This window comes from Ciconia boyciana, chromosome 24 (assembly GCF_034638445.1).
Source record: "Ciconia boyciana chromosome 24, ASM3463844v1, whole genome shotgun sequence".
NCBI lineage: Eukaryota > Metazoa > Chordata > Aves > Ciconiiformes > Ciconiidae > Ciconia > Ciconia boyciana.
Genome location: NC_132957.1, coordinates 4,646,994 through 4,664,966, shown reverse-complemented (window position 1 = coordinate 4,664,966; position 17,973 = coordinate 4,646,994). Strand labels below are relative to the sequence as shown.

The 17,973-nt window shown below is 41.4% G+C and overlaps 1 protein-coding gene across 11 annotated transcripts in view; it reads left to right on the top strand.

Annotated features, from left to right (window-relative positions):
• COMP (cartilage oligomeric matrix protein) overlaps positions 1–17,973 on the top strand; it is a 38,113-nt gene that overhangs the window by 12,934 nt on the left and 7,206 nt on the right. For 6 of the 11 annotated variants that reach the window (XM_072845602.1, XM_072845600.1, XM_072845597.1 and 3 more), the window contains exons 4-10: positions 6,808–6,929; positions 7,123–7,228; positions 7,701–8,939; positions 11,069–11,154; positions 13,370–13,421; positions 15,594–15,766; positions 17,036–17,173. In XM_072845602.1, the coding sequence (XP_072701703.1) occupies positions 8,864–8,939; positions 11,069–11,154; positions 13,370–13,421; positions 15,594–15,766; positions 17,036–17,173 (525 nt within the window). In that variant the 5' untranslated portion in view covers positions 6,808–6,929; positions 7,123–7,228; positions 7,701–8,863. Of the gene's footprint in view, positions 1–6,807; positions 6,930–7,122; positions 7,229–7,700; positions 8,940–11,068; positions 11,155–13,369; positions 13,422–14,514; positions 14,555–15,593; positions 15,767–17,035; positions 17,174–17,973 lie in introns of those variants that run through there. The other 5 variants (XM_072845601.1, XM_072845599.1, XM_072845598.1 and 2 more) reach the window with 5 other exon arrangements.

The following is a 17,973-nucleotide window of genomic DNA, read 5'->3' as shown; positions in this document are numbered from 1 at the left end:
TCCCAAGCCAAATGTTTCCCTTTTTCCCTGCTGTTCTGCACTCTGTTATGTATTTGGCTGTGCTCTCTGTCCCAAAGGTGTCTATGTTCTGCTGGTATTAGGTATGAATAGATTGTCACGTTCCTTGGGATCTTCCTTGCTGAAAGGAATGATGGAAACTTGATCTTTTTTTGAAGCTGCATGTCAAAAGGCTAATGGCATGTGCCAACTTGTGGCTAGAAGGCAGTAATTTGAGGATAGCAAATACTCATCTATGTAATACTTGTATATATTATACAGAAATAGTATTATTCATACACAGTATGTGCATTTATGTGTAGCTACTGAACTAATCGTGCGTAGACAGCTCCAGCAACATATCAGAGCAGATTTCCAGGGTCCCTCAGGTTCAGTATTCTGCCTGTGAAGGGGTCAATGCCAGATGTTTCTTTTGAGTTAAGAAGTCTTGGTACATGATCAAACCCAAGTCAATGCTCCCTAAGAGAGGTCCCTAGACTATTAAAAAGTGTACGTGCTGTCTGCCCACCTACATGTGTGATCTCAGAGCACTGAGCACTTCCAGTCCCTTCTGTAATGAGACAATTCCTGTTTATACTCTTGCTGAAGACCCCTGGATTACACAATAAGAAGGTTTGACCATGGAGATGAATTATATACATCATTTAGGGGAAAAGAAAAACCAGTCTGCTTAGAAGAGCTTTTGTTTTTAAGTTTGCCATCCCTAAGAGTTTTGGGAAGTGACTTAGTGCATACTGAGCAATGAGTGAAAGCAATCAGTAAGACTGTGTTATTGTCATTATGACTCTGGGAGGTGTCTTTTAGTAGCAAAAAGCAAAAATGGCCAAAGCAGTTTTACTGAAAAAAACCTGCATTCTCTAAGCATTAATGATACTCCCAACAATAGTTCCCAGCAAGACGTGATGGCTTAACCATCTCATCAGTTTGCATCTCTCTTGGTCAAAACAGCCTTCAGTCTTCTCCTTTTTTCCAGTACAATTCAGTTAATTATTCCCAGTTCCCTCAACAAGTCTGAGCTCCCGCTGGCTCCTGGAGCAATAGTAGCTCATTGTTGCAAATGAGCTTAATCCAATGTTAGAAGTCTTTATTGTCCCTAATAGAAAATGGCATGAATAGTAAAGGAAAAAATGTGAGATGTTTCCTGTAAGGTTTTAACAACCCTCCTGGGTGTATGATTACAACATATGCTGGGGAATAGTTTTGAGTAGGGTGGCGGTGGGGAGAAGGAGCTCTGGCAGCATTTTACACCCCCATCTGTAAGCCTCATTACACCGAGCTGCTTGAGAGGAAGGGAAGGGTGGGAGACAGCTCTTCTTGATCTGCACATGCCACCGCTTTCCAGCCCCTTGGGCTTCTGATTTGTCATAGTTCGTCTTTGGCAGTCAGAGGTAAAGCAGAACTGAATGAGGGCTGATGTGAAATTTGTGGGCCCTTTGATTGGCCTCCTGCCCTCAGTTTTGTAAAAATGCATTGTAGTTCCAGGTGTCTTAGTCCTCTTCAGACAGGATTATGTTGACACAATGTCTCAGGCATTTTGGAAGGCGTAGGATTATCAGTGTGGGACCCAGGAGTGTGGAACATTTGACAGTGCTGCGACCTTTCTGGAGACAACAAATTAGATTATCAAAACTCAGCAAGCCACTGGGAAGTTCTGGACCATATTTTGAATGAAGGACAACGTTCAGGGTTGTCTTGTAGCCCTGTCTCTGGATACACCTTGGACCTATATTGTGGCTTTGTCACCAGTCCTGTCACTGGCCTCGTCTCCTGCTGTTCCTGAGTAGACTCCCTGGAAGGAGCTACCTGTAAACCAAGTAATCTAGTAACCTAGATTAGCTGAACAGTCTAGGTTAGCTTCATTCATGCTTCCTGCTGCTCTCCGAGTATTGGAGGCTGAGTATCACATCTGTGATGAAACTGAACTGTGGCGTTCTTACTGTGCCACAGTACTGTTCTTAGACACTTTTTATTTGCTGCAGGGCTATAGTTGTTTGATAATTTCTTCTCTTGTAAAAGTACAGCTTTTCTTGCTGATGCTCCTCAGAGTTCTTACATCATCGTGTGTCATTCTCTCAGCCAATGTGGGCAGAATATGTCACTTCCAGGAAGATCAGCCACTTACAGTGGCGGTAAGGCTGCCCGGACAATATGTAGTATCACTTATTTTAGATGAATGTGCATGTGCATTTTTTTTTCAGTATCTTTCCCTGCCAATGTTTGTGAATGAAGATTCCCCTTCTTCAGAGAAGAAAGACGGTTTAGTTATTACAGTGCTGGCATGAGCTTTGGGCTTCCAGGTTCAATTTACTTGCATGGTGTGACCTAGCGCAAGCTGCTTAGCTTCTGAGTGATTCAGTTCCATGTCTGTAGAGCAGGATTCTTTCTTCCTCAGAAGAGTAACGTGACAATAAAAAGTCAGGCCATTTAGCTCTCTCATGGTTGCTACAAATTGGTTATCTTGTTGGGAGTCTCATTAGAGACATCAGGAAACAAAAAACCCTGTGGGACAGGAGCTGCTTCTGACTCTTACTTGTAGCTTCCTAGGTCAGGTCCAGAGGTGCAGGGAATCTGTCCTGATGACACACTTAGAAATTTTCAGACTAGCACCTTTCTTTTCCCCCTACCCCAACATTCACTGAATTAAAAAAAAAAAAAAGAAAGAAAAAGGAGGCGATAAAGGCGGCAATTTCTTGATATGTGTTTGATGGCTTACAAATGTCTCCTACTTATTAAATGTGAATTTGTTAGCTATTCAACAGCAAAAATATTGGAAAACCCCTACTCAGGTCATACTGGTTCTGGTTACTATTTTTGATTGGGGGTTAGGAGCTGAGGATAAAACAAAGAGTTTGAATGTGTTCTCAGCTCATTGGTCTCTTTTTTTGTGGGATTCCTCCCTCAGACATTGGAAAGCATCTCTGCGCCTTTCTTCAGAAACCATTTTGCAGCTATTTTTATACACTAACGTTATGGTGTTTGTGTTTTGTAGCATTCTAAAACTCTAAGAAAATGTTCAGGGTAAAAACTGATGTTCCCTTGGAAGTCAGCCTTTCATACACGGAAAGCATAGAAGTCATCAAATTTCTAATAGTGTTGGAGGAATAAGCGGGAAATTTGACCCTTCTGGAACTCTAATCTTACTTCAAGGAAGGCCCCACTTTCTGTGGTGTAAGCAGTAGCTTCCTCCCAGGAGACATCCCTGTCACACTGTGCCAATTGCTGTGATACTGTGGTTGTGGCCCAGCGTTATGTCATTCTGCCTATTGCCACAGCGGGTTGTGTGACTTTTTTTTTAGCTCATGTAAATGGCTTTACTGACATTAGTCAAATTCCATTAGTAGGGTAGAAAACAAGAAGAATGAATGATAAAGTTAGCATAGTGCACAATGGAGCCATGTCCATTTATTATATTTTGCAGGCTTCATTCTCTGTCATTGCAGTTTGCCATTGATTAAATGAAAAAAACATTAAAAGTACTTACAAAAGGTCTTCAGTGACCTTCAGTGCCTTGCTTTCCTGAGGAATTCAAAGTTAGAGACATAAACCAGACTGCAGCAAGCTGTAACCCTTCAAACATGTCACAAACCACAACCTATAATGGATTATTCCATCTTGCAATGAATGAGGCATACAGGGAGGGGATGGGGATGTTCTTACCTATTGATTGATGGATTTTTTGTATAATGTTTGCATCACTTTAGGTGTTTGTGTCAAATAATGAATCTGTCTTCCATAAAGCATTGGTGCTATCCTTTACATTATTTAGTTAATACCTAAACTTTGTTACCTCAGAACTGCAAATAGCTCTAAGTACCGATCATTTAGGAATCCTGTTTGTTGAGACTGTGTTTTAGCAACGGATGAAATAAGTATTTGTACATAATCAAGCTGTAAAATCATGTTTTGTAAACTTTTGAAAGTAGGTTTTTGTTTGGTCTGGAAGCACATAGTAGAAAGGTAGGACAAGACTGAAGATTCTGCTGGCAGCTGGGCCTCAAACTTCAGTGTCCAGTCCTTTTCACAGTGTGTATCTTTGGAATTTGCAAATGTTCAACAATAGCATTCAAAATAAGTACAAGCTGAAAAACAGTGAAATTCTGATGTGTTGGGCTCCTTAGTGATCTACTCATGAGTGACATGTGTCAGGTTGGTTCAGTTTGGTTGTAATCTAGCAGCTCACCACAATAGCTAATGTACCTTCTGAGTCATAGGTAGTTTATGTATTGTGACATTTAACAAAAATCATGACTGATTAAGATTTAGTTGAGACTTCAAGACTTCTGTTTCCCTTAGAAATGACTGACTGTCGACAGTCTGCAATGACGATGATCATTTTTCATCTCCACCTTTATATATTGGTTGTATAAAACTTGGAAGCTGAATACATTACCAGGTTCTTTTATGAAAGAATAGAATTGAAATACATGTGAAACCATGACACAAATATATAGTGCTACTTTAATGGAGGGACTAATCTGCTCTCTGAGTCCATGGTGAATAAGAAAAGCAGCAACGGGCTTAAATAGCATCCCTCAGAAATATTTTCTAACAGTGGGAATATAAAGCCTTGGAAGGCTGCCTGGGGTGGTTGTGGAGTCTCCATCGCTGGAAGCATTTAAGAACAGGGTAGAGAAGTCTTTGTGAAGAGTGCCGTAGCTACTATTGATCCTCTATTGGGAGGAAATGGAGGAGATGTTTTTTGAAATCCTTCTGGTCATCTTTTACATAATTTGGTTTCTTATGACCATAAATACATAAGAAACATTGTAAAACACTTAGCATACCATTTCAGAGGGTGTAGGTGTTTTTCACTTATTTTTAGAACTTGACCTTACAAGACTGAAAAATAACTTTTTCCTTCTGACTTTTGTACTTCACTTGGCAAAAATTAGTTAAAAACACAGAGATGGAAAATATTTAAACTTTAAACTAGTAGGAGCTTTTCTTTTTGTTGTTTATTTGTGTGCTGGTTTCATTTGTGATGTCAACTCCAGTCAGGGAAAAAGGTGTAACTAACCTGGCACTGCACAGACTGCAAAAACACTTTTACCCTGAAGCCCAAATAAACACTATCTACTGCTCACCTTTTTTTTTTTAATCAGTAATGCTTAAAAAATGATATTGACAAATCTGGAAGATGTTTCCCCATCAGATAATAACCAGTTCAGATATATCAGCTACTTTTGAATTTGTCCTTTTTAAACAGACACAGGTACGCAGAAATAACCAAATCATGACCAAACACTTTCTGATCTGCTACTGTGTGTTTAAGCTGCGTTAGAGTAGTGATTTACAGGGATTTCTAGCCCTCAGATCTGAATATAGAAAGGTATAAAAGAAGTCCAAGGAAAATAAAGGTAGGAATGACCTCACCCTGTGGAGACACCGTGTCTTGCTCAACTCAAGAAAGCTCTGTAGAAACTAGCTACATTTTAATTTGTACAATTATTCTGCTACTGTCAATGAATAGAAATGATCCCAGAAACTGTTGCAGACTAAAGAGAAATGGCTTCGGGTTTCTAGAAGAATGTAAGGACATATTTATCGCTGCCTTAATATGCAGAAGACTCACTTGTTCAAATATTTAAAATTGGTTTCATGCAGATTTCATATGCTTGGGTTCATTTCATTTAGAATAAGTGAGCAATAATAAGCACTATTCTGTCACCATGCTGTCCTACGCTGATTATTGCTGAGGGAAATGAATGTCATTTCTCAGCAGTGATACTGAGTTTGAGAACTTGCATCTTCTAAGCACATACTCACAGTTTTCCTTTTGTGCTCTAACACCTCAGCTAACTGCAAAGTTACTTACAAGTCACATGTGCTCCTTGCGAGCCAGTTCAGTCCACTCTCCAGCCTCCACCAATAAATTCGTTATTCGTGACTCTCTTGCAGGGGAGAACAGAGGTGGCGATGTACTTGCAGATCGTTCACTTTGCAGATTGTCCACATTACCAAAGTTCTCTTTTTCTCTTCCCTGTGAAGAGATCCAGGTTCGCTGCTGGTAGCCCCGCATGTTTTAAATACTTTGGTGACTTGCAGCTTGTACATACAAGGTATTCTTCAGAAGAGAAGAGAAGAATCCTTCAGAAGAGAGGATTCTTTTCCTTTTGTCCTTTGCAGTCACTCCAGGAGCTTGGGAGATTTCTTCTTTTTGATGCCAATTATTTGAGTTTCTTCAGTCCATAGTAAAAACAAAGAAAATGATCTAGCTTCTCTATAATATGGTTTTGATTAGTCAATTTGGATGTTAAACAATAGGCATATTAGAAAATACAGTGAATTTTACATATAACGTGATCACCAGTTTATAGTATTATAAAAGGGCATGTGATTCTTGGCAACTGAAAGTGTTCAGAAAAATGCTGAACTCTGTACAGAGGAAGCCGGACTCTTCTTGATAGTCTTCGAGAGCTCTTCCTGGATACAAATACCGCTCTCTTGCTGGCTGGGGGTCACACTGTTTTACAAGCCAATTTCATGTGGTCTCAAAAATGGTTGTTTCTAGTCAGCCTACTATCTCTTCTCAAAAACTGGGGGCTTTTTGGCCCCTGAAAACTTAGAAACACAGAAGTATCCAGTTAGCTGGATACTGGACTTTCAAGCAACGTTTTTATTAGGTGTCTGACTTTATGGGTTTTTTTAATGTGGGTTTGTTTGGTTTTATATCCTGATACCATTGAGTAATACTTTACTTAGATAGCAGAAAACATCATTACTGCTCATACATATTTTATTTGCCTTGTATTGAATAGTTTCTTTTTTCTTTTCATTTCTTTTTTGTAGTACTAGGATTTTGATTGTCTCATCATTCTATATGGACATCTATTTCTCCATATAAAGCAAATCTGATGTCAGTTGTTTCCGAGGTGACCTCACAAGTGACCCTTGTCCATTCTTCATTCCATGTGAGTTACATCTCTTTCTTTCTGGAGTTTTATGACTTCTCCCCACTTGAAAAAAACAGATTTTTTCTGCATAGTTGGCAAGAACCTTCCTTTATTCATGACCTATCAGGCTTCTGTTGAAGTAATGTGCTTTTCTCTTAAAACTCTCCACTACCATAACAGGTACTAATGGGCTTCCTTGCTTGCTATCTAGCAGGGTCCTGGACTGAGCCGTCTGCAAAGTCTGAATGCCTCTCTCACCTCTTGACAACAGCATCTTCAAACATAAGCTGGACAGACATGAACTATCACTGTTTCAGGTGAAAGACTTGGTCTCTGTGGGAGTGAAAGGGCATTTTTCATTCACTCCCCAATTGTTGCTATAAAATAGAAATTGTAAATAATATTTCCCAGAACATCACTGGAAAAACCAGTGTATTTTATCTTTAATAATCAGTTGCCATGGTTTTGATTTGTCCAGAAGGACCCAGAAATGCTAAGACCTGGGAAACTCAGTTGTTCTGAGTTCCAGCTAAACCACTTTTGCTTACCACAAGTATCAAACCCTCAAAGCTGATTTACCTGTGGGTTGACAGCAAAAAGTCACTTGCTGTGTGTAACACAAGATGGCATGTGCGCCAGACAAGCAGAATCATACAAATGCTAACTAGGTAACACAAGCAAATTAACTTTATTTTCAGTATAAATTTGCTTGGTGCAAGAAAATGTAAAATATGTCTGCTGCAGCATTCCCTTAATATAAAACTAATAATATTTATTTGCTTACTTGAGTGAACATGCATGCTCACCAGCGCCTGCAAGACTGCACCCAGTTGCCTTCGAAAATTGTGCACAGCCACAGGGATGGGAAGTTTCTTCCTGAACACAGGAGGTCTGAGGTCAAAATGAGAAAAAAAATCCTTTATGTAAATATCCAAGGATCCTGCTGCTATAACACTTAAAAGACTGAGCTACTGTTTCCTGGGGCTTTCCTGTCTGTGTCCCCAAGGGAGTTGTATGATCAACATACTAACAGATTTCACAGTCAAACAGTGAAAATGTGTGATCAAGAATTTCACTGGTCTTCAGACGAACCTTATTTACAGGTCACAGTTTAACTTGTAATTTCCTTGAGGTAGGAGCTTTAAGATTTTCTTTGGGCAGATTTTCTTTGGCTTCTCTAGATGGATTTCTCAATCCGCTCTGTGTCTTCTGATGGAAAGTACTGGATTGAGACTGACTGATGGAAAATGCTGGACTGAGATTCATTCCTTCACAGACAAGAAACAGCAAAGTCTACCTTCCTTTCATGCCGTCAGTTCTGCACTGCATCCTTCCTTTAGACAAGCCTAGGTGGGGGGTAATAAGAACATCAGCCTCTAAGGGACATTTGCCCAGTGCCTCTCCGAAATATGATGTGATGACTCCTCTTTGGAGTTGGAAGATGATTCAATAATTTTGCCCCAAGTGTGAGTGGTGAAACTGTCTTTTGGGAGTTTAAAGAGCCTTTTCTGAAACTCTAGTGAAGTCCAGATGTCTCATAGCTTTTGTGATCTTGTGAGCAGTTTTAGAAGGAAAATCTGTGAGGGATAAGGCTATGAATCATCCGTCTATCCTGTGTCCATGAAGATGAAATAAAAACCCAAATCCAAAAAGAATCCATTTAATTCTGGAATTTTCTGGCCTATTTTGGTACAAGCTGGTCTAAAAAAAAAATTAAACTACTCTCCTGATGAGTTTCTCATATTGTTTACTTTTGTAACGTTCTCTGTGGACTAGCAGCCAGAAATGACGTCCACCCCTCGTCCAGCATCAGAGAATAAGAACTTCAGAGGAAGGAATGCAACTTCATAAATAGCAAACCACAGACACTAATGGGGAGCAGAGGCAAACCTGCAGGTTAAAAATTCATTGCAAGAGAAGCCCGTACATCCACACTGCCTGGAGATTCAAAGATGATTTCAGCTCTAGCCTTTGTTTTTCTCCTCTGCCTCTCTTGTCATTTTTCATCATGTCAGCAGAGAAGAGCAGGTAAGTAATTTTAATTATCTCTATATTTTCTGGACTCATATGCTTTCTAGACTCCTATGAAAATTCTGTTTCGCAGAGGGAATGAGGAAGAAGGTAACATTTCAACTGCCTCTGCTGAAGCCTGAAAGCAATGTTTAGGGATTTTGTAGTTTCATATGAAACTTGAAGCTTAACTGTGTAAATGTTCAGTCTTAGATTTTTCCCCAGTTCCCCTCCTGAGTAGTGAAGTTTTTTTAAGAAAAACATTTATTCTAGGGCAACTGGAAATTTTGTTGTGTTTTGTAATGACCTGCAAGAGACACTTTACATTAATCTGCATTTTGCATATGATTTAAGTTAAAAAACCAGATCATACAGAATGTCCTATAGCAGGATCCTTGGATATTCTCTCTGCTTGTGCACAGAGAGCTCAGGGAAGCCCTGACTTCTAGGAACGTAGCCATGCTAAGTTCATTTAAAAAATTCCACTTCTCTGAACAGCCCGTTAGGGGAATGCTCAACTCGAAGAGAATCTGTGAGATCCGGCAGACTCAGACTGTGTACCAGAGTCAGGTGTGTGCTTGTGGAGACAGAACAAGTCCATGGAGAAGGGTGCATAGTAATGGAAATGTCTGCAAGCGCATAGATTTCCTTTGGAAATCACTCCCAAGTGGTTGAATCATTATTTTGAATTTGAATATTTAAAAAAAACCCAAACTTTCATTTTAAATTACATCTTGCTGCTAGGGATGGAAAATTATTCCCAGGAATAACGGAAGCTGCCTGAAGCCTTCGTGCAGAGCTTATTCAAAACCTCTGTTTGAAGTTAGAAATTATGTGCAAGCTCCTTGTTTCAATAAAATAAAAAACGTCACTTTAATTCAGTCTTTCTGTCTCAGAATGACACATTTGTGGTGCTTTCAATTTAGTTCCCAAACCAAAATGTATTGGACAGGTTACAAATATTCATAAAGTCCTCGTGGTTCTGTGCAGGGAAGACCATGAGGCTTTCAGGCTCATTTGTCACACGAGAATGCTGAAGTTGTTGTACTAAGTCAGTGGCATGGGCTCACATCCTGCCTTTGGCACTGGCAACTTCTTCATGCTCAAGGAGGCAGACACCTAACTCCAGCTAATTTTCCCCTGAACAGACAGCGCTGTTTGTAGATAACTGCTATTTCTCTCCTCATAAAGGTTTGCTTACACTGTGGGCAAGGTGTGACTTCTGTTTGAGGATCAATTAATCTAGAAAAAACTAGAGAAATGAGGTTGTACTTTCTCATGGCAGACAGGAGAATACCAGAGTTGAACTTTGTGTCCAATTGTTTTTAAATGGTTCAAGTTTTCTTAAAACTTACATAATTGTAGAAAAAATGAGCTACTTCCATTCATTCTTCTTGAGCAAAGCTGGAGTATGAACTAGATTTTTAGCATGTCTCAAAGGACTAGGCAAGTCTAGAATCTAGCAGATGGGAGGGAAAAATCATGTTAATCTGCCCTAGATGACCTTGTAAAATGATTTATATCCTCTGTTGAGCATAGCTTAAACAGGATATGCAATGTTGCATGGATGAGGTGATGTATCCTTTGTGTCCCAAAGCCACTGCACAGCAATTTGAAACTGCTGCTACCCAAAAAGAACCCGTCTCCAGCAAGAAAAAAGTCTGTACCTTGAGAACAGGCGAGGCAATGGCTGATGTGCCACTTTTCCAAGTTCAGTGCTTGGCAGCACGTTTGGGATAGACTCAGCAAAGAGCCTTACTTTAGTGGTGCCCTTCATAGCAGCTTCCCCAGCACTGAATTATTAATTTGCTTCTTTTGGCAGCAAAGCCTTCCTATGTGTGAACTGCAGAAACCATGCCAGATTAACAGCTACCACAACTGCCAGACTGCCAGGCCAATTTGTTTGCTGTGGGGTAACTGTTACCTACCTGACAGGCATGGCTGATTATCACTGTCTGCCCTGCCCAGAGCAAATTCTACCCTATGTGCAAGTCTCTGTTAATTCCAGCAAGCTTCTAGTTAGGAACTGGCAGAGACTGGTGTGGAGGAGTCTGTATCTTTAGTATTAAGCTGAAGTTAGTAACACCAGTTGGTTTGTACTGCTAATGGCTCTTCTGTGTTTTTCCCAACCACTTTGGGTTTTTTAGGAGGTGAAGTTGGGCCAGAAATGCTGGAAGAGATGAGAGAAACTAACCGTGTGCTAATGGAAGTTCGAGACTTGTTGAAACAGCAGGTAGGTCAGAAAGGGACCTAATTCCTTATATGCTGCACAATCTCTGAATCCTCTGCCTTACGTGCCGAGTTCTGGAATTGGGGGGGCTGCTTCTTGCGTTAAGTGACATGAGCACTACAATTATTGTGCTGCAAACCAGAATCAAGAGGTGGTCTCACAATCAGATCTGTAATTCTGAGATAAAGTGGATTCATTTGAATGCCATATTCTACTGCTTAGAACCGTGTCTGCTGAAAAACAGTGTACATGGAGAATGAACTCTTAAAAAAAAGGCAGGCACACACAGTAGGTGTATATTTAACTGGAAAAACAAGTCACTTTTTCCTTGGTTTTGTGGGCTCACGAAATCAGTAGAGAGTCCAAACTTGGAAGATGGTAGAGACCTTTCAGCCATCTGTTAGGGTCCTGGAAAGGGAAGTCATATGGAGTCTAAACAAGCTCTGTATTCACTCTTTCCTCTTGTTGTTTTAATCCTAAACCTTTCTGGCTCCAGTTGTTTCTTAGGGAATTTGGAAGTTCTTGGGTGCTTAGATCTTCTCCCATTTTAACGAGGAGATGGTGGTTTGTCTGGTCAACTCTCTTTTAAGTATAGAAAAAGGTTCCATTCTCCCTTTATCCACTCTGGGAGCTGAGGGCAGCAGCCTCTGCCTGCCAGATAATTGGAATGGCAGACAGGTCTCTGTGCCAGTGCAAACTGGGCGGCCTCTAATCTGCAAAAACATCTGTTGCATTGAGTTACTCTCACATTTCAGGCTGCTGCATAAATACCCAGTGTTTACTAGGAATCAGGTCAGACATGGTTCCTGGCAGCCTCGAGCAATGATTTCCAGTGTTCCCTTCCAGCTTAGCACTGCTTCTCCATACAGGTTTTCTATTTGTTCTTTCTCTCGCTCTTGCCACCTACTTTTTTTTTTTTTTATCCATGGTCTTTTTCTCAACAGCGCTTTCAAGAAAACTCTTCCTCAGAAGATGAACTTGCATATACCACTGGAGAGCCAAGGTGGCAGTTCATAATTTCTTCATCTGTGCAAAGATTTTCTAAAACTTACTTTTCCTTGATTCAGCATCTTGGGATGTTGGCAATAAGGGTGGCAAAAGGCATAACAATAAAAGGCCAGATCTACTCTCCTGAGCCAAAGGCTGAAGGATTCTTGGCACAAAGGAACCACTGATACTCATTAGCAGTGCTCTGAATTCTCCCCTCTGCTCTCTGTCACCCACTTCTAACAGGAGATGTTCTGGGGATTTGGGTTACATCTATCTCTGCATTAACTATTCAAAATACATGACCCCAGGCCATGTTGGAGGGAAGAGAGAATCTAACATAGAATGAAAGCTTGCTCTTATACCTGGGAGCTGGCAGAGAGACACGAGTAGAAGCTTTTGTCAAAGTCAAATGACTTAATCGTGGAAACACGAAGTCCACAGGGTATGGAAGGGTGGTCCTGAGCATTGGTTGTAGATAGCCAGTAAGGCTTTTGCAGGAAAGAAGTCTGCTAGGATTGCTATCTAAGATGCTAGAGAGTCATATAAATGTTAGTTTGAGACTGACATGCCTATTTGTGCCTGTCCAATACTCCTTTCTTCACTAAAGGAACGGCATATTTGCACTGCTGATGCTACAGATTATCTCTTTACTGAAGCAAGCTTAAGGAATAGGAGCCTGGAGGAGATCAGAGGAAGTCTGGAGGGAGGAGCTTTTGTGAATAGATTCTAAATATCCTCATGGCAAGGGCATTAGGGCCAAAGAATGGCAGAAGCAATGTCAGAGATTATTCATATATCTGCAAAAATGGCTCACAGGGGTACCTCCTCCTGACTTCACTTATTAATACCTGGACTGCAGATAAAGCAGACTTCTCTAGGAGTGCTAGTTCAGCATCTTCTAGTGCAGAAACCCAAATAAAGTAGATACCTCTTTCTTTATGGCACTTGTTTCTGTGTATTCAAGGCAAGTGTTTCCTGCATCTGTGACAGAATAGTATTATCAAGTTAGCCTGTAGAAACACTACAGTAGGGAGTGACTTACAGCAGGGAATACAAGCCACCTCAGCTTCCATAAAGTCTGCAACATAGACTTTGGGGTAAGAGTTAATTTGTTTGTAAGTAGCTGTGCAGTCTCAGAGAGACACCCTATTTCTGGCAGGGGGGCTATTAGTTTGTGTGGGAGCAAAACTCAGCCTTTGGCTAAGTGGTGATTCTTGTTTTCTTCTAGATTAAGGAGATAACATTCCTGAAGAATACAGTTATGGAGTGTGATGCCTGTGGTGAGTTACTGAGCTGAGTTCTATGTTCAGCTGCCTCCTCCAAGTCCTTCATACCTTTGTGTCCAAACAAGTAGTAAAATGCCACCTGTGACCATCTCCCCAAAGGAAACAGCTTGTTTCACAATTATCCCAAGTGATACAGGGTAATACTCAATATTAATGATGCTTTTTTCCCCCACAACATTCTGCACGCATGGACCAGTGTTCCATGCTGTTCTCATGGTTCAACAGCAGCTGAAGCTATTACCCCTTTCCTGAGCATGGGGTGCAGAAGCAGCCTTAAAAAGCTTATCTTTCCTTCCAGCAAAACCCCAGCATTTGCTTACTTCCACTATTTCTGAAATAAGCTTTGTTAGTGGTTTTGTGACATACCACACTGTACTTCTTGGGGTAGTGTCATTCTAGTGAGGAAAGCTGCCCAACCACGTCTCCTAATAATCCAGCCCATGGCCGATGTTAGAATTGCCTGGGAATGCACACCTGGGTATCCTGTGGGATACAGTTGGCTACTCCAGAGCTGCAAGTGGAAGAGAACATCACCCCCAAGAGGCATTGCTCTGCTATTCCTTCCATCCCAGTGCTGCCACCATCCAAGCAAGGAGGTTGTTTACAGAGCATGCAGGAACCAGGATCATAGATTTTTCCCATATAAATCTTGCCCTCTGCTCCCCAGTAAATGTGTTTTTCTAGACTGGAACTTACTTCCAGTATACCTGGCTTTCAGAAAGCATGGTTCTTGGAGATGCTCTATTAATCGCCAGTACACTCAAAGGGTGGAGCAATAACCATTTCTGCATTTGGAGAGATTGTACTTCTGCTGGAAAAGAGATTAGCCAAGGCTTTTGGGACCTGCAGTACAGAAATGCATTCACCCACAGCAATTGTTTTAATAATTTGCTCATAAAACTGTCCTGAACTTTCTCTCTGTTACTTGATTTCTGCCTTCCCCAGTTGCTATTTTGCTTTATGTGTGTTCTTCTCCTGTACTCCTTACTGTAGAATTTGAGCCTCTTTTAGTCATGCATTGAACAACGTGACTCACAACAGTCATGTGCTTCTCTCATTATTTGTCAGAAAGAGAAGCGTGAAGAGAAGAGGCCTTGTTTTTAGTGAAGACTTTGCTGCTGGTGGTGGTAGAGCATTGGTTTTTGTTTTATTTTGTTTCAGGATTTTTATGTTGGGTTTTTAAGCAGGAGAAAACAGGAACTTGCCACTTAGAGTAGTGGGTGTGGGAGACTTGTGACAAATGTAGTTTCTGGGCAAGTTTATTCAGAGTCTTGAATTGGCCTTCAGTGAAGTTCTGCGTCCCATACAGATTAATTTTGTAAGTTCTCTTGTGCTATGGGTCAGCTCATGAGGATAACGACAAAAACCTGGCATGTGGCTGAAAACTTTAAGGGAAGCTGGTGTGCAGCAGTGTGGGGACAGGCTTGATGTGCTTCTGAATAGGACTGCAGTAGCATTTTATATGGCTTAGAATTTCCTACACATCACCATACTTCATGCTTAGATAGACCATATTGCTGTATTCCAGCCTAGAAGTGATGAATGTCTGAATAAGACTGATTTCTCATCTGCCAGGATGAAGTGAGTTTTCCTAGCCCTGTGGAGGTAACAGGTAGCATGTTATGCATAACGTTATGGCATGAGAGCCTTATGTGAGCCTGATGTGAGTGTATTCCTGCTACAAACCAAGCTGACCTGTTTAACATGCCTGCCTTCTACAGTGGAGATTTTGGCTGACAGCCCTCCACAATGCTTCCCAGATTTAAGCCTGTGCTGTGTGGGTTCTGCTTTAGCCAGGTGTCTGAGCCCATACTGCCAGTGAGGTGTAGCTGTAGAGGAACCAGGGAGAGAACTGATCTCTCTGGAACTCCAAAAGCAAGCATATTACAGCAACAAGGAGGGCAGCACGACATGAGTTTTGGACTGGGAGCTAAGACTTCTGGGGTTTCTTGTTTATTTTTTGTCTGCTCTGACTCATAAATCTGTCAAGCTGCTGCTTCTGGCTTCATTTTTCTCCATTTACAAAATAGAGTTACAACTGCTCGACCCTCAGAAAGGATGCAAGGAAATGGCCTGTGTATGAAGCACACTGATATCTTCTGAGACGACCTGATGATAGTCTCTGGCAGTGACGGCTCTGTTCTTAACGTTCCTCTTGTCCTCTAGGCATGCACACCGAGGCGACAGGCCCTCTCATCACCGTGACACAATTTAACAGATGCCTCCCAAACTCCTGCTTCCCTGGAGTGGCCTGCACTGAGACTGGCACTGGCTTCCGCTGCGGACCCTGTCCCCCAGGTTATTCAGGCAATGGGTCACAGTGCACAGATATCAATGAGGTAAAAAAACAAGTAGGACAGGCTGGAAGTTACAAAGCTGGCTCGCTTTTCTTGGAGCGTTGCGGGTTTGTCTTGTGGTTGTAAAGAAAAGTCTTGCAATTCCCCTAGGAGCTGAAGTTCAACAGAAACATAATTTCACTGGAAGGAAGTCTCACCCTCCCTTAAGCTCTGTTCCATGTTGGTTTTATATCCAGTCTAGCTAGGCATTTCTTTCTAAAAGATACATAGGCTCAAACAAAATAAATCTTTTGGTTTGTACCACACAGGAAGGCGAGTTTGGAAGACCAGAACAGTCCCTTTTGGTCTTACAATCTTTTGAGCTAATGGCTGATGAGTTGTTAGAGATAAGATTTATTATGTGTGGAATAGAATCAAATGCTTCCCGAATAGTCCTTTATACAATAAATCTTACCACACTACTCGTATTGCTTTACTTCTGCCTTTAAATCAAACCTTGCTAGGCAGATACTGGTTTGGTTGTTGTTTTTTTTAAAGTGTGGCATTCCATCAAGTTTACTCTCTGTGTGTATGCAAAGCTTTACTCAACCATTAATTTTGCGTGTCCATAAGACTCCTTAGTCCTGTGGTTCCCAAACCATAGTCCTTTGCTCGCTGATTAGTCCACCCAGCAACTGTCAGTGTCTTGCAAAGCCATATCACCTCTACAGCATTTCAGTTTAAAAACCTGCTGATGTTGAAAGGGTCTATAAGAGATTTTGAGATTGATGATAATCTGTTAGTCACCAAAACATGGGAACCACTGTATTAATATAATGCATCTGCCAGTACAGAGTATAAGAATTCAGTGAAAATAATAAAGTGTTGGAGAAAATAAAGCAAGCATTAATAGCAACTTCGGAAAGACAATTGCTTCCCAGAGTAGTAAACAACCAACTGCTCTGTCTTTCAAAACCAGTGTAAGAAATTATCCAGTTCTCTGGATTCAGAGACTGCCAGGAAGGAAAGTGTGAAGAGAAGCCAGCTCTTTGCCTGGGAAATTGATGTCACCTAAGAAGAATTAGTCCTGAAAGTTGGTTTGTTTTACTTGTCTGTACATATTGGGACTTGGGAGAACAACTGAGATGGGGAAGCTGCATTTTCCACTTGCAAGGAAAGCCAGGAACTTCTATGCATTTTTGTTCTATTCTTTAAAAATAAAAGTACAATAGCTGGATCTCACCCAGCAAGGCTTGCTTTGAGAGCTGCCTTCACAGCTGGCCTTGAGCGAGCCTGCCTCACAGTTCTGCACAACCTCTTTCTTGTTTACAGTGCAATGCAAACCCCTGCTTCCCGAAGGTCCAGTGCATTAACACTGTCCCTGGCTTCCGCTGTGATCCCTGCCCTCCCGGCTTCACTGGGCAAATGGTCGAAGGAGTTGGACTAGCTTATGCCAGGGCCAACAAACAGGTAAGGCCCAGAAAGTTTTCTGTCTCCTTCAGAAGCCATTAACTCTTTCCCCTCTGTAATTGTAATTTAAAGGTCTTGGAGCCCTCAAAGAAATGGGAGGGAAGTACAAGATGACTGCATTGTATTGGTGGGAAGACTGATGCAGTGAGAGGAGAGACTTGCCAAGGATGTCCTAGCACATCAACAGCAAAGCAACCTCCACTCCAAGACCTTATCTCTGCTGAATTTATGCTGGGCAGAATGTTATGTCTCTGACAGCTTTGTAGCTGTGAAGCCAGCCTGGAGAATCCTTCATACTAGGACACAGAAGAGTTGATGCAGCTACTGCCCACCCCCTCCCCGCTTCCCTGACAGCTATAGACAGATTAAAGTAAAAAAAAAACAAAAAACCAACCTAATCTTAGTATGGTTTATAAGAATATATTGCCAAAAGCAGGAATGGCATGTGGCTTGTGTTATTCAGAGAGCTGCTAGCTGGTCATAGGACGCAGTCTTTGACCTTCTTGCTCCATTGACTCTTTTCTATCCTTTTACAGTAAGGAGATACTCTGACAGCTCAGCTCAGAGCTAAGCTATTTTGCCAGGCTAAAATCTCTGGTGACTCTGTAGAGGGTGAACAGCTTGCCTGGGTCAGGAGTATTGCTGGGATCTGGCTCAAGCTTGTCTGAAGGAAAACTTTGAGCTGTGGGTCCTAGTAAGGTGTGTCAGGGGCTTTGCTTCTGCATCTAGTGATGCCCTAATTCTGTAATCATGTCATGTGGTAGCTGCTTAAGAGTGAAGTTAATGTCTATTTTGTTCTT